The sequence below is a fragment of the Nicotiana tabacum genome, chromosome 20, assembly GCF_000715075.1.
Source record: "Nicotiana tabacum cultivar K326 chromosome 20, ASM71507v2, whole genome shotgun sequence".
NCBI lineage: Eukaryota > Viridiplantae > Streptophyta > Magnoliopsida > Solanales > Solanaceae > Nicotiana > Nicotiana tabacum.
This window is the reverse complement of record NC_134099.1, coordinates 73,697,360-73,722,504: the sequence shown is the minus strand read 5'-3', so window position 1 is coordinate 73,722,504 and position 25,145 is coordinate 73,697,360. Positions and strand designations below refer to the sequence as shown.

The 25,145-nt window shown below is 35.3% G+C and overlaps 2 protein-coding genes and 1 pseudogene across 2 annotated transcripts; 2 read left to right on the top strand and 1 right to left on the bottom strand.

Annotated features, from left to right (window-relative positions):
• Window positions 1–529: 529 nt before the first annotated feature.
• LOC107769685 (indole-3-glycerol phosphate synthase, chloroplastic) lies at window positions 530–9,082 on the top strand. Its single transcript, XM_016588920.2, has 10 exons — window positions 530–822; window positions 3,166–3,414; window positions 3,515–3,691; window positions 5,682–5,756; window positions 6,029–6,073; window positions 6,149–6,313; window positions 6,724–6,802; window positions 7,183–7,265; window positions 7,361–7,429; window positions 8,694–9,082. The coding sequence occupies exons 1-10, from the start codon at window positions 634–636 to the stop codon at window positions 8,772–8,774; spliced, it is 1,212 nt and encodes a 403-aa protein (XP_016444406.1). The 5' UTR covers window positions 530–633; the 3' UTR covers window positions 8,775–9,082.
• Window positions 9,083–11,093: 2,011 nt separating this feature from the next.
• Window positions 11,094–13,988, top strand: LOC107769683 (31 kDa ribonucleoprotein, chloroplastic). Its single transcript, XM_016588919.2, has 4 exons — window positions 11,094–11,739; window positions 11,973–12,074; window positions 12,588–12,869; window positions 13,720–13,988. The coding sequence occupies exons 1-4, from the start codon at window positions 11,242–11,244 to the stop codon at window positions 13,783–13,785; spliced, it is 948 nt and encodes a 315-aa protein (XP_016444405.1). The 5' UTR covers window positions 11,094–11,241; the 3' UTR covers window positions 13,786–13,988.
• Window positions 13,989–15,010: 1,022 nt separating this feature from the next.
• Window positions 15,011–18,932, bottom strand: LOC107769682 (protein-L-isoaspartate O-methyltransferase 1-like; annotated as a pseudogene).
• Window positions 18,933–25,145: the final 6,213 nt, after the last annotated feature.

The following is a 25,145-nucleotide window of genomic DNA, read 5'->3' as shown; positions in this document are numbered from 1 at the left end:
TTAAAAAAAGAAAAGAAATAAACACAATTTTGAAAGCTTCACTTGCTGCAACGCCAGTGTAGTACACACATTTTGCCATGTCACTTTGAAGGGTTTAAGAGATGCACTAAAAAATAATTTGAGGTGTCTACTTGATAAATAGGTTGTGGATAATTTGGAGGGGCCATTTATGTATTTCACCTAAGATAAGTCACATATTTTTAGAACCACAAATCAAATATCAAATATAATTATTAATATCATTTTCAAGGTAAACAATAGTATATATAGATATATGTGTAGAATGGCCTATGTTTTACGTAATTAAGTTGCTTTACTGCCACCCTTTTGATGAAAAAGCTAGTGTTCATGTTTTTTCGAAGTCGGGGATATTTTAGTAAATTTATGCACGATATAGTTAAATTAAATAATAAAAGTATTATTTAATAATAATAAATAATATAATATATTCAAATATTGTATTCATAAAACATAATATATTATAAAAAAAATGTGTGACAATGATCCAAAAAGAGTGTTATAATCTGACCCGAACTAATCCGGTCCAAATCGCCATCCCATTCTATTCCCCGAACTATCGCCCCCACTCTCCGTACGGCGGCCCTACACTTCCACCGCACTCAACACATTGTTATGGAAGCTGTAGTGCCATTGAGAACCACCTTTACCGCGACGGCAACTGCAGCGTCGACGGCAAGACCTAGGCTATCATTCCAACCCCTTGCCAAGAATTTCGCATTCTCCAGGTTAATTCCAGCCGGAATTTCCATGACTGATCGAGCTCGCTCTTCGCTGCAATGTCCCCCCGTTCGAGTTCAACAGGTAGCTTCTTGAATCGTGCATTCATTGTGTTATGTGTAAGTATTGCGTTATGATTGCCTCTAGAAGATCGAATAATCTTTTCATTTGTCAACTTCTAACGCTTACCAGTTCGCATCGCATCAGAGTATGAGAGGTAAACCATGTAATCTGTCGGTATGCATTGGATAGCGGTTTTTAGTCACTTAGAACAAAATTTTACAAATGTAGAAACTATATGAAAAACACTATGACTCACAATTTTTCTAAATTTAAAATATTGGGATAAGGAGCAGAGAAAATTGGCATAAACAGAACAGGTAGCGGAAATACTAAATATTCTAATTATTCACTGTTATAATATTCAGTAGAGCGTCTCTTTCTATTGATGATGCACCAGCTTGAATTCACTTCAGGAATCAGTTTCTTTCTCCTCTGAGTCAGTGTTTACTCCACAACATAGACAGTTGAGATACAGTGTAGATCACATCGGGTAGGGCCATTCTCCCGGAGCTTGAAGCAAGTGTCAACAACAACAACATATCCAGTGAAATTCCACGAGTGGGGTCTGGGGAGGGGTAGTGTGTAGGTAGACCTTACCCCTACCTTGTGAAGGTAAAGAGCTTGTTTCCGATAGATTCTCGGCTGAAAATAAATAGTCGTGGAAAAGAAGCAGCAACAACAGCAAGCAAGGGAAAAAAAGAAAAGGAAGTAACAACAACAGAAAAATAGGATAACTGAAGCAAACAAAATGTAATACTAAAAATCTTAGAATAAGAGAGAGTGAGTTTAATACTATTACTACTGAAATGAAATGGAAACCGTGCGTCTACCTACTAACCCTCTACCCTAATTCTTGACCTCCACCCGTTCCTATCAAGAGTCATGTACTCGGTAAGCTGCAGCTGCGCCATGTCCTTTCTAATCACCTCTCCCCAATACTTCTTCGCCCTGCCTCTACTTCTCCTCAGATTTAGACTCTCCATGGGCAACCTCTCACACCTCCTGACTGGTGCATCAGTGCACTTCCTCTTCACATGCTCGTACCATCTCAGCTCACTTCCTGCATTTTGTCCACTATTGAGATCACTCCAACCTTATCCTGAATATCTTCATTCCTAATCTTATCTTCCTAGTATGCCAACACATCCATCTTAGCATTCTCATCTCTGCTACTTTCATCTTCTGGACATGAGAGTTTTTGACTGACCAATACTCCGCCCCATGCAACATAGTCGATCTAACTACCACTCTGTAGAACTTATCTTTAAGACTAGGTGGTACCTTTTTGGCACACAGGACCCCCGATGTGAGCCTCTATTTCATCCATCCCTCTCCAATATGATGTGTGACATCTTCGTCAATTTCCCCATTACCTTGAATTATAAATCCCAGATACTTGAAACTCCATTTCCTCCATCTCCTGGGGATAACTTGAGTATCAAGGCTCACTTCCATGTCGGCCTCATGGGTTGCATTGCTGAACCCAGCAAGGGTCAGATTTTAAAAACAACATAAAAAGATAAAACTGTTTGACTTCCAAATAGTTATAGTGTCACACAAATGGGACAAAGGGAGCATTGTCTATTTTGTAATCAGAACATCTTTGTATAGATCAGAAAATTATGTACGCACACATTGAGCCCTTAGGATCTTGAAGGTGGGCCCGAGAAGATTGCAGGGTGTTTTTTTATAGCGGTGGTGTTAGGGCTAGCTTGCGCGCACTTCAACTAAATCCACCAGATACTTATTACGTCTCACCAGCATTGGTACCAGGTAACTCTGTTCACCAAGGCTTTCACATATGGAAAGATATGCAGGGTTATTATGTCAAGGTTTTCATATTTTGTGGTCCATATCTCTCCCTTAGAATGATATACTTAAACATTTGATGGTCTGACAAATAAAGGTGCTTACTGAAATCCTATAAACTTACGTACATTGTCTGTTTAAAAGCATATCAACTAAGTTTGGTGATAAAATATGATTTTCTATTCATTATGACTGATTTAGAAAGTCTGACTGGTTAGATATAATTATTTGTGTAATCATGTTCATATCAATTGCGCATCGGGTTGTTTGATTTCTTAGAATTTATAAAAATCATGTCTTCTTTTTTATGGGGTGGTGATATCTATGTTCTACAATTCATATCAAATTGTTGTGATTGCACGTGCCTTATTTATTGACTCCTAACCTGAAACGATAAAAGTTTTCGTCTGATACCTGTTAATATTTCATTTCAATTTGAATATTTCCAATTGCCATTTGGCCTTTAGATTGTTTGGTAGCATCATAAGGATACATGAGAAATGCTGCTCTCCTTACGCGTAGTTCTAAGATGCATTGTAATTGGTCTGAATGAAGGATGGATCTGCGGTGGTTTCTGAAGACACCATTTCTGAAGAAGATGCTCTCAAAATAAAGGAGTGGGAAGTGGAGAGGTTGCAAGATGAAATAGCTGCAAGTCAGGGTATAAGAATTAGGAGGAGGCCACCAACAAGACCTCCTTTGCACTATGTTGGCCCTTTTGAATTTCAAGTGGAGAATGAAGGCAATACTCCATGCAATATTCTAGAAGAAATTATATGGTACAAAGACAAGGAAGTTTTGCAGGTACCTATGAGGCTCAAATCCAAAATTCTGCCTGAGAGTTCCTATGATAGTCATTCTTTGTTTCTGATCTATGAATTAAAACTGGAGGTTTGATTGCCAGATGAAAGAGAGGACACCTCTTTCCGCGTTGAAGAAAGCTATTAGCAGTGCTCCACCTACTAGAGATTTTCTAGGAGCTCTCAGAAGATCATATTCGAGAACTGGATTGCCTGGTCTTATTGCTGAAGTGAAGAAGGCTTCTCCAAGTAGAGGACTTCTTCGAGAAGATTTTAATCCTGTAAGTGTGATGTTTACTTTCATGTAAAATTAAACAAAAAGAAATCTTACTTTGTTAGACATGTATTCTTGGTCTACAGTTATTGAAAGTTCCTTTATAATTTTCACTTTTTTTTATGTTTGAAATTAGGTTTGAAAGCTAATCAGAGATTATTGACACACTTGGCATCTTTTTGACATAATTCTGTGCTATAGGATAGGATATCTAGTGACGAAATAACTATTGAATTTGATCTATATCTTCCATAAAGATAAAAATGATAAATTGATGAAACGAAATTTACTGACTGATCTCCTTATTAAAAAAAGGAATTTACTGACTAATCTCACTTAATTGTAAGTCATCTGAACTGTATGGTGAAATATATTTAAAATTTTTGAAAACAACTTTGCGATCTATTTCTTATGTAAATTAGAATATAAACTGACCATTAGGTTACAATGAAATAGATGAAGAATGATCGCTTTTTATCCTTCACTAGATTAGTTTGAGATCAAAATCTAGTTAGATGCATCAGTGTTACCAAAAGCGAAAAGCGCAAAAAAACTTAAGGTCCATTGGGGCTTTAAGAGAAAAGCACAAATAAAGCGTGGCTTTAATGAAGAAAGGCGCAAATGGAGAAAAAAATCCAAATATGTATGTGTAGTCCAAGACTTTGAATTTTAAGCATAAAAAGAGCAGCCCGGTGCACAAGGCATCTCATGTTCATGTAGAGTTCAGGGAATGGCCGTACCCCAAGGGGTGTGATATAGACACCCTATCATAATGCAAGCATTAGTGGTTGCTTCCAGGACTCGAACTCGTGACTTATAGGTCACACAGAGATAACTTTACCATTGCTCCAAGGCTCCCCTTCAAGCATGAATAACAAATATATGGACAAAGAAATGAAAAGAGAATCGACAAAGTGAAATATCAATTGTTTAGTGTGGACTCTTCAGGATTACGCTTAGAGCCTTGATGACGTCACTAAAGCGCCCGCTAAGCCACGCGAAGCGCTCAACATGTTTTGCACCTTGCTTCAAGCGCACCTTTGACAACACTAGAATGTATTTGTAGAGAGGTTTAACTATTTCTAACTCTACTGCCAGATTGATTCACCCATTTCAAGCACTAAAATATTTGACTGATCTAACAGTTCCCAAAACTTTTTAGTTGCAAGCTTGGATTAGGTCAGATGGGTTTCTTTTCCACCTCATTCCAGAAAAAGGAAAAAGGAAATAAAAGAAGGAAACTGATTATTGGTCGCCATGCAGTTCAATGTCAAGGTAAAAGAGATCTTCAATTAGTATTGGTAGCCGCCTGTCGAATCCCCGTTTCTTAGCTTCAGCTGGTTTATAGTTTTCATTTTACATTGGAAGAGCCACATCTATCAGTCAAATATGCCTTATAAAAAATAAGTCCAATATAACTTTATAAAAAAATGGAAAAATAAATAAATTTAGAGAAGTCAAATGCTAAAAATGGCCATCTTTGCTTTCTTGGAAATTCTTCAGATGAGATGGCGGATCTAATGTTTGTCTGCTTTTCCAAACCACACTTCTTTTCTTTGTCAACCCTGTAAGTTGGAAAAAATGCTACATTTATCTAGTCCTGCATCATTAAGCAAATGAAATCTTGCTCGAGCACAAGTTTTCAGTAGTCACGCTGGATGCTTGCAGCCCACAAAATTGCTCCTCCTTGTAAATGTGGTCTTCATCGGGGAATTATATTTATTGGAAGTAAAAGAGCCAGATGCCAAAAAGGCATAGTTTAAGTCATATGCGAGATTACTATTTGTTTCTCATGAACTTACTTGAAAATAAACAACATCTATTCAGGCTTTTATTACCAATATGAAATAGGATTTGCTCGATGAACTCACATGTGAACTCACATATAGCTCATGGTCGTTGACAAAGAAACCTATCCTTTTAGTCAAACCATCGTCAAAGTGAGTTCAATGTTCCAGATGGACCTTTGCTTCAAACTTTTTATGTTTATTTGACAGGTAAAGATTGCCAAAGCTTATGAAAAAGGTGGGGCAGCGTGCCTTAGTGTTTTGACAGACGAGAAGTATTTTCAGGTAAAATTTCATTTTTCAAAACTCTTGAGAAGGTTTGTACTCTTTGTACTATGAATGACTATGGGAAATAGTGAAATCCTCCTGACAAGCTGATTAGGATATATGAAAATGATGATTTTTACATTCTTATTAGTCGTCACTTTTGGAATGGTATTTCAGAGGAATGTCATATTCCATCATAGATTTGCTTGTAGACCATACTGGTGAATCAGGATGTGCTTAGACATGATTTTCTCTTTCATATTGACACATTACTTCATTTGATCAATTAGGGAAGCTTTGAGAATCTCGAGGCCATAAGAAATGCTGGAGTAGAGGTATGCAGGTTAGCTTAGAGTTTGTTATACAAGCTATAATTTATCAACTTCTCCATTAAACTCCACTGTTTGCAGTGTCCTTTGCTGTGTAAAGAATTTGTTGTAGATGCTTGGCAAATCTACTATGCTCGTATTAAAGGTGCCGATGCAATTCTTTTAATTGCTGCTGTTCTACCAGATATTGACATCATGTATATGACTAAGATCTGCAAATTACTTGGATTGACGGCGCTAGTTGAGGTAAAATTTTAATTTCTTCACTCTTAGTTTTTTATCCTTTGCGCCAAAAGGGGAAAATTTATCTTAGATTCATTGACATGTTGCCAGGCTTTTGTTTTACATTTCGTTAACCAAGAAGCGGAAAAAAGTGAAATTACATTTTCTAAGTTTGGTAAAATGATTCATGATGTATTATGTTTGCTACAAGTTTCTTTCATGTCGAAAGCTCTTCTGTAGCTGCATATGTTTGCTTTGATTTCCCCTGTATTTTCGATGTAATTGGACATTCTTAGCTGATGGATGAGATTCTCATCTTTCTTTGCCTTGATTCTGTTTCCTTTTCAAGAGAAACAACATCTCTTTCTCAGCCTCTATTTGTTTCCTAAATTCTTAGCATATTCAATTGTTTTTCCTGGTTGTTCATCTTCTAGGTGCATGATGAGAGGGAAATGGATCGCGTCCTCGGAATTGATGGGATTGAGCTTATTGGCATCAATAATCGAGATCTTGGTATTTGGTTTATTAATTCTACACTATTCATTGATTATTACTTGGTTGCGTACATGCTGTCAATTACTATCAGGAGACAAATTGTTTGGCTGCCTTTAGGGCAAGTGAAAACTGTACAAGCATAGGAAACCAAGTATAGGCGCATGCGTGTCAACTTAACGAGATCTTGGTATTTGCTTTATTAATTCTACACAATTCATTGATCATTACTTGTTTTGCATACATCTCAATTATTGCCAGGAGACAAATTGTTTGGCTGCCTGTAGGGCTAGTGAAAACTGTACAAGCATAGTAAACCATGTATAGGCACATGCATGTCAACTTTATGCATAAATTGTTGAAGACTTATTGCCTCATAATTTAACTTCTTATGTTATCAGGAACATTCAAGGTGGACATTAGCAATACCAAAAACCTTCTTGAAGGAGAACGTGGGAAAAGGATCCATGAGGAGGGCATAATTGTAAGAACTTCCATGCGTATATTTTATAATTATTATTCTTTTGTAATTTGTTCTCTCAATAAGTTGTGATGTTTCTTGATACTTTAATTCTCTAGGTGGTTGGGGAGTCTGGACTCTTTACACCTGCTGATGTTGCTTATGTACAAGAAGCTGGTGTTAAAGCAGTAAGTTGTCTTAATAATCTTGAAATCCTTACTGCAGACTGCATGTGGTTACTGCACAGTAGATACTAGGATACATAGTCATTGCTATTCTGAAGTTACTTCACTTAGTTCCTTTTGTCTTCATTTGACAAATCGTGTTATCAGTTAGTTGTTTTCATATGCCATTTTTTCAATATTATATGATGCATATATCATAAAGAAAGAATTACAACTTTTGCTTTCACTCTCTCTTCTTCTTGCATCTTCTACATATGCTTCAAGGGGCTGTGTATTTTCTGCTTCTCTCCCTATTTGCATTGTCAGAAAATTGAAGAGTAGAAGTCTACCATTGAAGGTCATTCAAACCTTTGCTTTCGAAAATAGGATTTTTGAGTATGTTAGTTGTTTGGATTTGGCGTTGTTCCAATTGATTGAAAATATCAAAAGGAGTTTAAATTTTAAATTTGAAGTGATTTGGAGTAGATTTGAGCAAGATTGAGTTAAATTTCAGAGAAAACGCAAGGTAGAAGACGAAGTCAGTTTTTTGTATAATTTTGTATAATCTTGTATAATACTCCCTCCGTTTCAATTTATGTGAACCTATTTCCTTTTTGGTTCGTGCCAAAAAGAATGATCTCTTTCCTTATTTAGAAACAATTTACCTTTATGCAATGATTTATAGCCACACAAAATATATGTGCCTCATTTTACACCACAAGTTCAAAAGTTTCTCTCTTTTCTTAAACTTCGTGGCCAGTCAAATGGGTTCACATAAATTGAAACGGAGGGAGTAGTGTATATGAGTGTATAAACACATCTTATACACTATTATACACTTTTATACACCTTTATACAAGCGTCTGTAGACGAACTTCTTCCACGATTTTCAGTTACAATTCTTGTTCAAAACCAGTCCAAATCTCCACTAAATGACTTCAAATTTTATATACAACCTCCTTATACTATTTCTATCAAGTCTAAATTTAAACTCACATATTTTAGCTTGTTAAAAATCTAATTTTTACCACCCAAATAGATTTGGTTTGTTGAACTAATATTTGAGTCACAGTTACTGATTCAAAAATTAACTTAAAAGCTTGAGCAATCTTTTTTAAAAATTATATAGTAATTTCGAGAATCCGTTGGAGTTGAATGTTAAGTATTAGCCTATTATTTTTGGGCTAGTTGGTTGTAAATTGAAATATGAGCTATAAAGTTGAAAGTAGGGAGCCTAGTTGTTCTTATGTGAAATTTTCCCTATCATAAATGTCATTGGATTTTGTAGGTGCTAGTTGGAGAGTCGCTTGTAAAACAGATGGATCCTGCTAAAGGAATAAGTGAACTCTTTGGTAAAGATATTTCTTGAGAATGTCCATCCATTTAACTTCGTAACTCTTTCTTGAAGAGAGTATTGTTGAGATTCTTCGCCACAATCATTCCCTTACAATATGTATCACAGAGGTCTTCAATGGAAAGATGCATAATGTAGACTGCAGTTTCAATGGGAATACCTTTCTCAAGTGCTAGTTGTAGGCTCCATTAGATGTGTATGAATTGTGTATTTGTGTTCTCAGGACAACTTAGAGTATTTTGCAGACGCTCTTGTAAAAACAGATAAATTGGGGCAAGAGATCATCCTTTGACTCCTAATATGAATTATATCCTTTGTGAATATGCCTTACCATCCAAAACCTTTATTTGGCCTGTATTTCATTTTGCATTAACTGGCTTTCTCTTGGACCCGTGCCTCCTTAGAATTCATTTATTTATTATTATTCAAATTTTGGTTTTTATCATAGATACAAGAAGATTGAATTTAAGATCAGCCAGGCATGTCAAGGATTTAGCCATTGTCGTTGGTTTGGATCTGAAAACTGAGTGGAAAACGAGTCTTATTACAGGAATAAATGAGTCTTCAAGCTTAGTGGACTTGATACATTTAGATATTCAGTGAATTAGTCAAGGTGGCACAAGTTGCTGTACACCACCACTATAAGAAAGAATTGCATTTTTTTCGTTTCCAAACTTTTTCGATGTCGTTCTTTCTTGCTTTGGGAACTTTTAATCCTTTGGTTGAGCAACAAGTTAGGTATGAATTAGCGCAGGTATTAGTTATGCAAAATTTATAATGCAAATATTATTTTTTATTGGACATTTTTTTTAAAACTAAAAATGAGATATAAAGGAGATTGATGTTGATTTTGAGGAAAAGATAAAATTATACCAATTGGGTTGTTAACTTAGCTATACAAGCTCAACATACAAACAAACAACCACCCCGACAATCATAATTTAACATAGAGGAGGTAATAAATAGTGAACAGGGCTAAAATACTCAGAACGACCGGCCGGATCATTACATCAATAATTTATATATATATATATATATATATATAAAATTTAAAAATTTTTCGACAAAAAAATTCAATTGAACTCGCGATCGATTATATTCTTTGCCTTACTAACACCTTTATTATTAATCTCTTGGCTAGGGGTGTCAATGATTCGGTTCCATCGGTTACTTTATAAAATTTATACCGTACTAATTTTTCAATTACTTCATTTTATATAACCAAAATTAGACTTTGAAAAACCGTCCCAATTCTCGATTTTTATTCGGTATCGTTACGATTCGGTTAACTTTCAGTATTTTTCTTAAAATGTCATGTCAGAGTCACTAATCAAAGTTAGAACGCGATAAGATACATACTTACTTATGATTTCAACAATACTCTCTATACATTTTTTTATAGTTTAAAAGACGTTGAATCAAGAAAATATGAAAGATAGCCAAAATAGAAATTTATCTCAGTAGTCTGCTATAGCGTATGAGAAATGAAGTAAAGACAAAAAAATATAGATCATACGAGTTGGAATGTATTAATCAAGATTGGACTCAAAATCGAGTCTATTAGAAGATTAAGTATCCAATAAGAAAAATCTAAATCACAGTGAGAGTAAAGATATTTAATACCTTATGGTTTGATACTCAAGATCGCCAAATTACCTGTGGCTGTTCAAGATGCTAGCTAAAACTAATTTAGTTTCAATAGGAGTAGCATGATAGATTTGAGAGTTAGAAACTTTCTCATTTTATACTTGTTAGATGGTAAACGTTTCATTATCATTAGGGCCAAGAAAAAAAATATTTTATTATTTTAAACCTAATATATAAAATATATTTTCTATATAAATTATTTGATATTTTTTGATTTATTTTTGTAAAATAAAAATCTGTCGTAATTATTGGTACTATTATAAATTTATTAAAAAAACCTCGATTGTGGATATGATCTTTTTTAAAGATCCATTAATACTCCTACTCCTAGCTTGTCTGGACACCAAACGGCTCTTACAAAATTTAGAGTCCGTTTGGCCATAATTTTTTTTTTTTTTACTTTTTTCTAAATTCTTTATTTTTTTTCGAAATCAGTATTTGACCATCAAATTTTTAATTTTCACTCGAAGATAAATTTTGAAAAACTCAAAAAAATTATTTTTCAAAATTTTCACTCAGATCACTCACAAAAATTCAAAAACAATTCAAAATTTATTCATATTCAAATAAGCTCTAATTTTTCAAATATCATTTTCGTTTGAATTTTTTTTTTCCCTAAATTTTACAATTCTTATGCCCAAACGCCCACATAATATAATTGTTTTTCGACCTCCAAATCCCCTTTCCTAGTCCTAGAGGGCAAAAAATCTAAGAAAAATCCCCAACAAAATCTTGGACCATCCGCCGTTTCAAACCTCTGCCTTTCTCCTCAGTCCTCTTCATCTTATCCTCTCTCCCTTCTACTCGAAACCCTTCCGTAGAGAGGCATAGAGAAATGTCGTGTGCAACAAAGCCAATAATCAAGCCTTCATCCATGGCAACGAACAGTTGCCTCATTTCTCTTCCTCCCCTCTTTGCCACCACCACAAAATCCAAATCTTTTGCTTACCCATATCTCTCAAACACATTAAAACCCATTAAACTCCTCCACCTTTCTTGCACTTATTCTCCTTGTATCTTATCCCCAAAAAAGAAAACATCAGTTTCTGCACTGCAAGAAGAAGAAAACACCCTTATCCTTGACGGCCAAGGACAAGAATCTGGAGACTTGTTTAACTTTGAACCTAGTGGTGAAGAAACAGAAGAAGAAGGGTTTGTAGAGGCAGTTGGAGATGCTGGGGAGAGTGATGAGGTTGAAGCAGACGAGGAGGAGGAGGAGTTTCAAGAACCACCTGAAGATGCTAAGTTGTTTGTTGGGAATTTACCTTATGATGTAGACAGTGAAGGGCTGGCTCGGCTTTTTGAGCAGGCTGGTGTTGTTGAGATTGCTGAGGTAACTATTGACACAATTTCACTGAGAAGTTCGCATCTTTCTTTTAATTTTATTTCAGAGGTTCTTGAAATTGAACGTAGGAGAAAATTATTTATTTATTTATGAGGAGATACATGTAGAGCTTGAGTCTTGTAGACACTGTCCTAAGAAACTATTTCAGCAGTCTAAGAGGATTAAAAATTTAAGCAAACAAACCAGCAAGTCAATATTGAGCTGATATTTTGTTTTTACAGGTTATTTACAATAGGGACACTGATCAAAGTCGTGGATTTGGTTTTGTGACAATGAGTACGGTGGAAGAAGCTGAGAAAGCTGTGGAAATGTACAATCGTTATGTGAGTTTATGTTAGCCCTTTTTTGTACTAAATCTTTGTGTGAGAAGCTTATTCTTGCATGCCGCGTGCTAATGTGTTTATTTGGAAAAAAATATGGAGAAAGAAGAATTATACAGAGATAACAGTTAGATGGGATTTGAATATGATGTTTACTGTTTTGTATGGCTTTGAGCTGTTTCTTGTGAAGAGACCAGTATAACAATTCAGTCATTTTGTGGTTACAATAGATGAAGCATAAAAACATGGGACGCAAGCATGGAACAAAAGAAATGTAAGGGGTGGTGAAGAAGTTTAAAAAATTTGTATAATTTAGGAGCTTATTGCTTGTGTGATTTATTCTTCTGGTGTACGCGATAAAATGTGAAGGATTTATACATGTGTGTGTATCTATATATTGCTTAATTAAAAATTTGATAGATTCTTGTGAAAATTCGATATATGAAGCACAAATACTTTGATATGTTTCCAGACTACTTCAGTAGTGTTTTGATTTTTCATTTTCTCTATGAGTAGGATGTCAATGGAAGACTCTTGACAGTCAACAAAGCTGCTCGTAGAGGAGAGCGACCTGAGCGTCCGCCTCGGACATTTGAACAGTCTTACAGGATCTACGTAGGCAATATCCCATGGGGCATTGATGATGCACGCCTTGAGCAACTGTTCAGTGAACATGGTAAAGTAGTAAGTGCTCGGGTAGTTTATGACAGAGAAACTGGCCGGTCGCGAGGTTTTGGTTTTGTTACGATGGCAAGTGAAGCTGAAATGAGTGATGCAATTGCAAACCTTGATGGACAGGTAATACACACACAGATTTCTCACACACAATCAAAGTCATGCTCATTTGTTAATTCATATTGTCTTTGAAGAGTTAACCAGAAAAGGAAGCATGTCAATTCTCTCAATCGCCTTTCATATTTTCCATTGTCTAAATTTTCATTTTTCTTTTCCGGCAGATCAGTTTTCTAATTAAGCTATTTTATTTGGGTTTCTTTGATAAAATCCAAACTGAATGCTGGAAACTAAGGGCAAAATTACGATAGTGCGAAATTGTAACAGCTATATTATAGAGTATAATTATTCTTTTCACAACGATAAGCAAGTCGACATTAAAGATTGTTGTTTCTTTTACCTATAGTTTGTTCATCATACTTATTCACTCAAAAAACCCCTTTTTGTCATTACCTGAGTTCTTACTGCACTAATTTAATTATGGCATTAGCAATGCATATGTGATGTTAAATGTTTAAGATTAAAACAAAACTCCGATATGATAGAGTAAGTGCATGAGTTGTTGGAGAGTCAGATAAGCTAATTTTTCAAATAAGGTATTGTTGTTTATTCAACTGTGTTTATACGTTAGAGCCTAGAGGTGCATTACAATGATATTTAATTGGTACATAAACGATGAATTTATTCAGTGGTAAGAAACATGTGAAGCTTAGAATATCCGACAGTATGAAATATTATTGTTGTTCTGAAGGTTATCTTACATCTACAGCCTAAATCAGATTTATCCATTACTACTTTATCTCTTAATAAAGCTGGTGGGTTTTGATATTTTCGTGTGGATTTCATAGTTAGGATATATTTGTTTGACAGTGTTGACTTGAAGCTAACAATTCTCTCCACTGCTGGTATATTACAGAGTTTGGATGGGAGGACAATCAGGGTAAATGTTGCTGAAGATAGATCCAGGCGCAACACGTTTTGATTTGATCAAAGGTTCATTTGTTCTATAATCATAGCGGTCACAATTCTGCAGCTAAGAGTGTTTTTTCTTATATTTTTTTTTCCGGAATTTTGGTTAGGCGTTTTCCATTTTAGCACTTGCTTGTAAGCTTTGAATTCCAAGTTTTGAACCCTGAATTAGCAATTGCTTTTATATAGATAATGCGTCTACTACTATTTTTTTTCTTTGTTTTGCTTTCTGGGAACTTCAAATTGGTGGATGAATGTTTGTGGGTGGACAAAATTAGACGTAGAGATGTGAGAATTGGAGTGAGTTGTTACTAGATATAGCATGTAGCAAACGTTCTTGTATGGACAGCATGGCTTGCTTTGCCAAAGAATTTGCAGGTTACTTAACACTGCATATGTTAATTTGTAAATGTAATCCCTCAAAATAGTAGCTATATGTCACGTCCTTAGTCTTAAACTTAAGCGCACGTGCGGCATTTGGCAACTCGCTCACAATCTTGCACTCCTTGCTCACGTTCTTGTTATGCCAAGTCAACCATACTACACTCAAGATCGCTAAGAAATGTTAGAACACATGAGAATTGCCAAAGGAATAACCCCTATTTATACTAATCACCTAGGGGCTAATATGTAAATAATAATTATTTTACAAGTCCTTCCATATTTACAACTAAGTCCCTTCTTTAGAATATTCTAGATAGCTAGATTCTTCTAAAGACTTTTCTAACAATTCTATAGGGTTCTAGGTCTTCCTAAGGAAACCTCTATATTTTTCTAGAACCTTCCTACAAATGCAGAAATATCTAGAATTTTTCTAAAGAAATTCTCCATAGTTCTAGAATATTCCACCAAGATCTTTTCCCTAACTTATGTAACCCTTCCATATAACAAAAATATATGCCAAGTGTCACCTATGTGGCATGATGGTGTGGCGGATCATGACATATAAACCCATAACTTTGAAAATATAATGAATTTCATGCTAAAAAACTCGTATATTGAACTCATGAAATTTAAATTCTGAACCACCTTTGCTCCCAGATCGGCTAATCTCAAATATTTCGCACTTCCATTTTAGGTTCCTCGGGCAGCAACATATTGAAGGGATGTTCCTGAAATGTTACCCTGTATTTTTATGTTTGCATTTTCACGCCAAGTAACCAAGGGGATTTTCGATTCACCACCACCATATGAAATATTGTATGCACAAGACTCTCTTAGTATGAGAAATCTAAATAGAAACTAAAACAGTACCATTTCATACATTGATTCATCATTCTAAGAGTTCGTAGAGCTAGCTGTAGAAAAGAAAGCAGAAAAAAGAAGAATTAGTTATACACAGTAAACTACGACTGTTACCATCACAAACCAACAGCTGAATTTACAGGCCCTCTAACTGTGAATGCCGACTAGTGAGAGGAACATAACGGACACAAGTCTCACTTCGACTGCTGATCGAACCATCTGAATTCTTGTTTATAACCTGTAGGTCTTGAAAAAAAGTTCCCACTGGAATCACCATCCTTCCTCCGGGCTTCAACTGGTCTATGAGATCTTGTGGAATATCTCCTGCTGCTGCTCCTACGTGAATAGTCGTAGGGTGCATGCTCTGGCCAACCCTTCCTCCCATCTGTTATAATACACATAAATCCCATCGACTGATCCAGGGAAAATAGTCAAAGTAGAAACTAAGAAACAAGGTTAAGAAACATCTAAAACTTCTCAGTACATGTAAGAATAAATATTGACTATTGACAGTTGTTAAGTTGTGATCCATAAAGAGAGACAACATTCTTTAAGTAGTGGTATATTTCTGAATTCTTACGCTTCGTGCTGGAAATACAAAGCTATAAACCATACCACCAACATGCAGTGAGAGGGAGCCGTCTTTGATTAAGGGAGCTGCTGCACTTTGTTCGACATTCTTCATTGACCATGCAACTAACTCCGGGATATGTTCAACACCAACAACTCGACCTTTTGGTCCAACCATTAGTGCAAAACATGCTGTGAGATAACCAGTTCCTACAGAAAACAAGCTATTCAGAAGCCAGTCCAAGTGCCAAGTAAAATCAGCATCCGCACACTCATAATAAGTAGATTTACTGGAGAACGGAATTTTTAAGATGGTCAACGGCTGTGAAACAGTTCAATCAAGGTACAAAGCACTCAAACCATTGGTTGATTGATGAAAAACAAGGTAATTTCACCCTTAGCCAAGCCAACCTATCCTTTTAGCAGGCAAAACTAGCTAAAAGCTTTTAAATAATAGCTTAAGACTTCACTAACTGGATGGTCCATAGATTCAAAAAATCTAGTTGGTCAGGATGTTTAAGTATATTATTCAACAAGCTTTCTACTGATCCCACTTTGTTGGTTTAACTACTCTGAATCCAACATAACATAGATAATTTGGGGAAATAAGAGGAAAAAATTTGAAGATGGTTCATTCTCAATCCAACTACGGGTGATCTCCCAGAGTCATGGAATCAACCAAGTCTAGAAAACTCAGAATCAATAAGCAGCGACTATTTGCCATATCAACTGCATCCGATGGTGTCACTTCTGTCACCCACCATGTAAAAACAATGCTACTTATGGTAATAAACCCCATGCTTCTAGAGCTTGTAAATAGCGGTTTCTTATTCCTCATAAAGCAAATTACAATAATGACTTAGCAGTTGAATATGAAAGACACACATTTAGCCACATACTCAGAGACATCCCTCTTAATACCTTCCCACCAATAGTGAAAGAAACAGTAACAATTTGCTAAGAGATTGCAGGAATAGTGATGTCGAAAATCACCTGAACCGACATCAAGAGCATGCATGCCAGGCTGCAACTTGTCCTCCAATAATTGAAGACACATAGCATGCATATGAGGTGCTGAAATAGTGGCATTGTAACCTATACTCGCGGGGCTATCAACATAAGCAGGGGTTCCCTCAGGTACAAATAAAGCCCTGTCGATAGTTTTCATTACTTCCACTACTTTCTCAGATCTGATCCCTCCATATCTCTGCAACTGCTCAATCATTCCCTTGTTTCTGCTAATTGCAGTTCCACTCCAATATTGCTGTCGACAAACATAAAACAAGAGTGAGATGAGAGAGACATTGGCCCATCTCCTGACTTGTTCAAGGTTGAATGGGAAGGAGAAAGAATGCACATTAAATAAGACATAGTAAATAAGACATCATAACTACTGTCTCAAGATATAAGAACATTTGATGTGAGATGCATTAAGAAGATCTGCTTCCCAAATAGGTCCTATACATAGCCAACGTCCATTACTATTCAAGTACATCCTACACAAATTAACAGCCATATTATCATCATCTCTGTATTTTTTTCCATATTAGGAAAGAAATTCAAAAAGAACCTAGATCAGTGGCAATAACAGCTTATGACTTCACGGTGGGGTAGGAATTTAAGAAAATTATCAGGTCACATAGTCAGAGAAGAAGAAGTCTGCTTTAACCTTATTTGCTAATCAAGTACTTGGGTTAGAAATGGTAGAGTGATTGAAATGAGGTAAAATCCAGTTACTGAATTAGAATTAGTGAAGTTAAGGACATAATTTCAAGGGAAGAACCCTTAAACCATACAAGCAAAAGTGATTATGAAGTCATACAAATAACTCATTACTCTTAGTGGCCAGAGACTTAAGGTAAAACTGTGATGGCAGCTCATAGCAACGCAGATCAGGCAACATCAAGCATGACAACCGAATTTTGTCCGTTAAAGCAGCCTCAAGACAAACTCTCGTTTAAAGCTACTTGTATTGGCGTTATGTGAAGAAAAAAAATATATGCAAATTATAAATGTTAAAACTTCATTGGATTCTAAAACTGAAATTAAGTTAAAGTTCTAATCAGTTTAATATGCATGAACTCTAAATACATTAATAATCTAGAAATAATTCCAATTAAACTCTGACGACTTTTTATAATTCTTCAGTAACTAAGAACAGAACAAATGATTAATAACCCAAGAATTAAACAAACAATTCTTTAGTAAACACAAAAAATACATACATCAAATCTACCAGCTAAAACTACAAATCCACAACTAAGAACTAAATAAAAGAGTAAATACTTCAAGATTTACTAATTGTTTCAATGCTAAAGGGCAAAAATCAAATTAACCAATAAGGTTTCATTGGAAAGATGGTTTATCACAATATCGCATATCAAATTGGGGTCCAATAGTCACGCGAGAGAATAGAATAACCATGATATTCACATTCTGTGATTTTTATTTCCCAAAACACAAATAACCTCTTCTTTTCGGAAAAGAATTTTGACAGCAAAGGTTGCACATTCAAGAGATTTCTTGGTTTGCTTGACACTGCTCCATAGTTTGGCTTGTGCCAATATAATGGGATTCACCCCCTTAGTACATGTACCAGTATTTTATTTTATTTTTTTAAAAAAAGCGCTACTTCATTAATAGTATAATTTCTCATGGAAGGAAGCTTGGACCATCCCCCTTGGAATTAGCTCACTAAAATATGATCTCAAATAGATAAAACGAAAGTTAAACACTGCAGGCTTGATAAGAGACAGAAACTAGTACCCAACTTAACTTACTAAATGTACGTAAATAACTCGACACCAACATAACCTCAATATACTAAATAGGAGTATGAATTTTTTAACAGTATCTTCAGGTAATGCAAACAACTATGATAACATTTTTAATTTAAAAATTCCTTAAACATAGATATTAACCAAATGCTGTACCAGCACAAACGAGTGTCAATATTTTTAGACAAATAGAAGAAAGAGTCCAATATATGTGAGGGTGTTTGACAGTGCAAAGAGACTTTAGAAACGTCTAATCTAAAAACAAAATATAGTCATTTGTGGTGTTAAACGAGAATTTTAAAGTTAAATTATTTTTAAATATATAAACGTGTCCCACAGATTAAAAAAAGAAAAATAAATTGAGACGAAATAAGACATGAAAAGAGGAGAGAGAGGGAAGGTGTGTACCTCCATCGAGGAGAAGAGAGGGAAGATTTTAGGATTAGGGAGACGATAGAAGGAAGAGGAAGCGAGGAGGAGAAGAGGAGATTGTAGTTGAAGGTGGCGAGTGAAGGTAATGGAATTACATGCCATTGCAACAACACTAAATTAAAGACGGCATCTTCACTCTCACCTTAATTAATTTAGCTTCGTGTAAGCTCTTTCGCACCAACACCTGATGAACAGGTTTATCGCACCAACACCTGTTACACCTCTGTCCCATCTTTACAAATTACTACTATAAAATAGGACTCATCGGATAAGTGTTGCCTATCAGATAGGAATTCAAGGCAATTCAATTAAATTGGAAGAGCCATGGATAACTATAGTTCATGGGTAATATATACGTGTTGCCTCTTCGTTATAATAATATTAGGGCAATTGACCAAGATAAGTTTCTAAGCTACATTCAACACAATCCAAAATAAGACAACCATTTCACCAAAAAATAAATAAATAAGACAACCATAAAATTGGCTGGCATGTCTACATATTTTTTACTAGTTTTTGGGATACGCATTTTCCACGTCTCATGTTAATGAGTAAACAATGTTAAAAAATAGCAAAACATGATTGTTAGTGGCGGAAGTATATTTTTCAAAAAATAAAATAAAATAATAATTAATTAAAATTGACACATATACAATATTTTCTATATCTATCTATCTATCTATCTATCTATCTATCTATCTATCTATCTATCTATCTATCTATCTATCTATCTATCTATCTATCAATCTATCTATCTATATCAATATCAATATCTATACTATATTAAAAATACGAATCCCTTTAACAAAATATCGTTTGTCTTTTTTACCCTTTAAAAATTAATTTCACACTAGATAAAATAATCAATTAATTATTTTCTAATTTTTGACAATAAATATTTAATTATTTTTTAATATTTATGATTTCAAAATAACTAAAATTTGTGTGTTAAATTTTTTCTTATTTAAACTATGTAATGAAACTAATTTATAAAAAGGAAATAACTCGAAAAATAACATTATTTTTGGTAAAATCTTCGCCACTTTCAATTTATTTTAGGTATACAGTCAGACCTCTCTATAACAGTATTCCCATATAACAACCATTCACTATAAAAGTCAAGTTTTTCTCAGAACGGATTTTTAAATTATATTTTACCTCTCTATAACAACTTTTTACCTATAACAGTAACAAACATATTTATAGCAGAACACTCTTAAATTACCTCTCTATAACAGCCATATAGAATCTTTAAGTTTACTAATAGTGATTCTAAAGATATGCACACAATCTTTTCTATTGAACAAAGTTTTATTTTGCATAAGACATAAGATTTCAAGATTTGCACATGATATCTTTTCCATTGGACAAATGTCAAAAATTATTTAGATAGAACATTTAATTGTTAAGCTCTTAGATTGTCTTCAAGAGAAATCTATCGGATACCTTCTTGCCGAAAATTTGGATAGTAAGATAATGAAATATACGGATCAAGCTACAATTACAAAGTTCTTCCATTAGTTTTGAAAGAATTTATTTTCCTAAAGCTTTTAAATGTCTGCCTTAGGGTTGAAATATTTATACATTTAGTTATGAATTTATTAATAATATATTGGATTTCTTCAATATTTAACAAGAGACATATGCACACCTTTTGAGATTTTAAATTTGAATAATTTTTTTTATCTTTTATATAACAATATTGGAAAAGGAAAAATACTTGATTTTTGGATATAGTTTTTATCAATAGCGACCAAAAAATTATTTAAAACTCAAATGTTGTTACAGGTGTATAACGGTCCTTCACTAAAAAAAAAGGTCAAAAAATATCGGAATGTTTTTCCTGTCTTATTTCAGCATGCTTACATTTTGAGCACTTTCCATTTCTTTAGGTGTACGAGTCCTTCTTTTCCTGTTAGATCCCACAGTTAAGTCCTTTGTATATTAACAACGAAATTTGACCAATTTGAAATATGATTGTAGCTATAAATTTATTTTGTCAAAATTCAGTATTTATTTATATTAAAGGTCAATCAAATAAATGAGTTTTAAGAATCTTTATTATGCATTTATTTTAAGAATGGTTAACGTAAATATAAATAAGGTAAAGGAGCTTAAAAAAATACATTGTAGCTAAAGAATACTTCAAAGTGCATTGTGACATTTGTAATATATTTAAAAATTATAATTAAAGTCGATAGTATCAGTCGATATTTCTTTGATTTTTCTTATTCATAAATAAATTTATAGCCGATCATAAAATTAAGATCAATTACTCTATATAATTTAATTATCTTAATAAAATTAAAAAGAAGAATAAAGAAAGATATTTTAAAAAAATTTATGTTTGATTCTCTAAGTGTACAATAATATGTCTATTACCCTTTATGTAACGATCCAACCGGTCGTTTTAAGAATTAATGTCCTGATCCCCTATTAACTGCTTTTCCGTGTTTATTTCTACTATTGTGAGTTGCCGAGAGGATTCGTTTTGAGTCTCGAAGTGTTTTGAGACACTTAGTCCCTAAATGAGAGCTTAAGCTTTAGAATTTAGACCGTAGTCGGAGCAGTGTGAAGACTGCCTCGGAATGGAATTCCGTCGATTCCGTCAGCTCCGTTGAGTGATTTCGGGCTTAGGGGCGTATTCGGATTGTGTTTTGGAGGTCCGTAACTTATTTAGACTTGAAATGCCAAAAGTTGAATTTTTGAAGTTTCCGGATCAATAGTGAGATTTTGATATCGGGGTCAAAATCCGATTCTGAAAGTTGGAATAGCTCTATGGTGTTGAATATGACTTGTTTGCAAAATTTGGGATCAATCGGACTTGGTTTGGTTGGTTTCGGCATCAGTTGTAGGATTCTTGAAATTTCAAGTTCTTTAGGTTTGAATTGGAGGGTGATTAGTGATTTCAGCATTGTTTGATGTGATTCGAGGATTGGACTAAGTTCTTATGATGTTTTAGGATTGATTGGCATGTTTGGTCGAGGTCTCGGGGGTCTCGGGTGAGTTTCGGATGCCTAACGAATTGAAATTTGGACTTAGGCAAAATCTGAGGTTGCTGGACCTGTCATAACCGCACCTGCATGTGTGGGACCGCAGGTGCGGCACCGCAAAAGCGGTTTGGGAACCGCATGTGCGATCTGAGGCACCAGTGAGGCTGGTCGCAGATGCGGCTGGTCGTAGATGCGGCTCAAGGACTGCAGAAGCGGACCGGATCTGCGAGTATAGGGTCGCAGGTGCGGTTTCTAGCCGTTTAATGAAAATCCGCAGGTGCGGACTAGGAGACGCAGGAGCGGGACCGCAGATGCGGTCAACCCCTCGCAGAAGCGGGAATCGCTGGGTAAAAAAAGAGAAAAACGAGGGTTTGAGTTCATAAGTTGAAAAAATCGAATTGGAGCTCGGTAGAGGGTGATTTCTGGAGAGATTTTGAAAGAGGAAGATTGGGTAATGAATCCTAACTCTATTTTGGTCCTAATACATTAATCTATTGCTAGTTTTATCTTTTAATTTCAGGATTTGGATGAAAAATTGGGGAAAAGTTGAGAAAAGTTCTTAGGCCTAATTTTGGGATTTTGATAGAGGATTTGGTATTGGATTTGAGTGATTTTGGTATGGTTAGACTCGTGAGTGAATGTGGTTCATAATCCGTAACTTTTACTCGATTCCGAGATGTAGGCCCGGGGAGGATTTTTGGGCATTTTTTCTATTTTCTTACCTTAGCTTCAATTTCTTTGGCTAAATTAGTTGTTTATAGTTGTATTTACGTTATAGTATTTATTTGATTAGATTTAGGCTACTCGGAGTTGGATACTCGTGGCAAGAGCTTGGTTTCGGGTTGATTTTGAGCTGGTTTGAGGTAAGTGACTTGCCTAACCTTGTGTGGGGGAAATCCTTTTAGGATTTTGTACTGTTGTTATATGAGTGCCGTGTACGTGAGGTGACGAGTGCATACATGTGCTAATTATTGAGAAACCCATTTTCATTACGTAAATATCTGTATTTTCCTTGTAACTAAGCAATACGTGTACTTGAAAACTCCTGTTTAGCTTAGGAAAAGCATGCTTATGTGATTTAATTATCTTACCTACTTTCACTACTTACCTGTATTCTGTGCAACATGTTTAGAGTAGAATTCATGTTTATTTTTGAATAGAACTGTTGATTCTTTTTCTTGAGACTGTTGTGTGTTTACTTTGGGACTACGAAACGATATCACGGGAGATCCCCCTGCATGTTTACTTTTGGACTACGGATTGATATTATAGGAGATCCCCCTGCATGTTTACTTTTGGGATTACGGGACTGTACCCGGGAGATTCCCCTGTACTTGATATTTGCTTTTGGGACTACGGAACTGCACCAGAGAGATTTCATTGTACTAGATATTTACTTTGGGACTACGGATTGGTATTCTGGGAGTTTTCCCTGCATATTTATTATTCGGACTACGGGACGATATCCCGGGAGATCCTCTGTACATTTACGTTTGGGATTACGGGACGATATCCTAGGAGATCCCCTGTTGCTATCTCTGTGTACTGAGCTATAATATTTCTGTGCTTTTATTCTTTATCGACTGTTAGTGCTTTAGTCATACTTCTTACCTTGTTTTATATATATAACTAGTAGGGCCCTGGCCTTCCTTGTCACTACTCGACCGAGGTTAGACTTGGCACTTACTAGGTACCGTTGTGGTGTACTCATGCCCTTTCCTGCACATGTTTTTCATGTGCAGATCCAGGTTCTTCGGCTCAGCCGTACTGTCAGTGAGGTGAGGCGATCTTCAAAGACTTCGAGGTATATCTACCGCGTCCGTAGACCGAGGAGTCCCTCTTTATTCTCTCTTTTACCTATAGACCTTCTGTACTTTATTTGATTAGACATTCTGGAGTTAGAATACTATGTAGTATCCACAGCTTGTGATTTTCATGAGATTCCGGGTTATGGGAGTGCTATGTTCAGTTTTGAGGGAGTGTTATTGTATATGCCGAGAGGCATTTTAAAATCTTCATTCTTATTTACCTGTTAGTTGCTAGCTACGTATCTTTATTTTATTTTTCGCAAATTGTTAGGCTTACCTCGTAGAGACTAGGTACCGTTACGATAGTTCACAGAGGGGGAACTTTGGTCGTGACACTTTACTCAAACACTCCTTTCATAAAATTTATGTACTAAAATGAAAATTCATATCTAATAAATACTATAATTAGATATAATTTATTTTAACATCCACAATTATTATGTTTTTTGTAACGACTCAACTAGTCGTTTTGAGAATTAGCATCTCGTTTGGTGGCTTAAGGTCTTGAGTAGCTTCGTATTGTGTATTATGACTTGCTTTTGTAGTTAAGTTCGATTTTGGAGGATTCAGGATTGAGTTGGATGAATAATTCTTGTTTTAGAAGCTTAATTTAAAGAATTGATCGGGATTTGACTTTTGAGAATATGACTCCGGAATGGTGTTAATAGTTTTGCATGATGATTGTGGACTTAGGTATATATCCGGATTTAGATTTGAAGGTGCATAGGTTGATTTGATGCATTATGACAAAAGTTGGAAAGTTGAAGGTTTGAAAGGTTGAGAGATTTGACCAGGAGTTGACCTTATTGATATCGGGTTCAGATTTCAATTTCGGGAATTGGTATAGCTCCATTGTGTTATTTGGGACTTGCATGCAAATTTGATGTCATTCCGAGTTGATTTGATATGATTCGGCGTGAGTTGTAGAAGTTGAAAGTTCATAAGTTTATTAAGTTCGATTTGAGATGTAATTCGTAGTTTTGAAGTTGTTCTATGTGATTTGAGGCCTCAAGCAGGTCCGTGTTATTTTATGGAACTGGTTGGTATGATTAGACGGGGTCCCGGTGGCCTCGGGTGTGTTCCGGATGGGTTGCGGGCCATTTTCTTCTATTTTTGGACTGCTGATTTTTATTACTTGGTGTTCTTCATTGCATTCACGCATGTTCCTTCGCGTTCGCGTAGTGTTATGATGGACTCATGTATTTTGTTCTTCACGGTTGTGAAGAGGCGACCGTATTCGCGAAACTTGAGGGACTTATGTTGTCGTGTTCACCATCTGAGTTACGCGATCGCGTATAACGAAAGCTGGAAGGGGCATCAAGCCTTTGTTGTCCGCGATCGTGTGGGTGCAACCACCTTCGCATAGTGAGCTGGAGGCTGTGTGTTGCATTCACGACTTCTTTTACGCGTTCGCGAAGAAGGTTTGGTCAGCTATTATCATTTTTGTCTTCGAGATCATGAGTGATGTTTCACGATTACGATGAGTAAATCACTGGGTAGAACATAAAGTACTCTATTTCGAGAGCTTTTGATATTTTATCATTTTTT

What these genes read in the sequence shown, in the direction of transcription:
- LOC107769685 (XM_016588920.2), top strand. Translation starts at nt 634, where the DNA reads ATGGAAGCTGTAGTGCCATTGAGAACCACCTTTACCGCGACGGCAACT. An exon ending in TAAGAAATGCTGGAGTAGAG is followed by an intron (nt 6,074 to 6,148) that starts GTATGCAGGTTA and finishes CACTGTTTGCAG; the next exon opens with TGTCCTTTGCTGTGTAAAGA. An exon ending in AAGAAGCTGGTGTTAAAGCA is followed by an intron (nt 7,430 to 8,693) that starts GTAAGTTGTCTT and finishes TGGATTTTGTAG; the next exon opens with GTGCTAGTTGGAGAGTCGCT.
- LOC107769683 (XM_016588919.2), top strand. Translation starts at nt 11,242, where the DNA reads ATGTCGTGTGCAACAAAGCCAATAATCAAGCCTTCATCCATGGCAACG. An exon ending in GTGTTGTTGAGATTGCTGAG is followed by an intron (nt 11,740 to 11,972) that starts GTAACTATTGAC and finishes TTGTTTTTACAG; the next exon opens with GTTATTTACAATAGGGACAC. An exon ending in TTGCAAACCTTGATGGACAG is followed by an intron (nt 12,870 to 13,719) that starts GTAATACACACA and finishes GGTATATTACAG; the next exon opens with AGTTTGGATGGGAGGACAAT.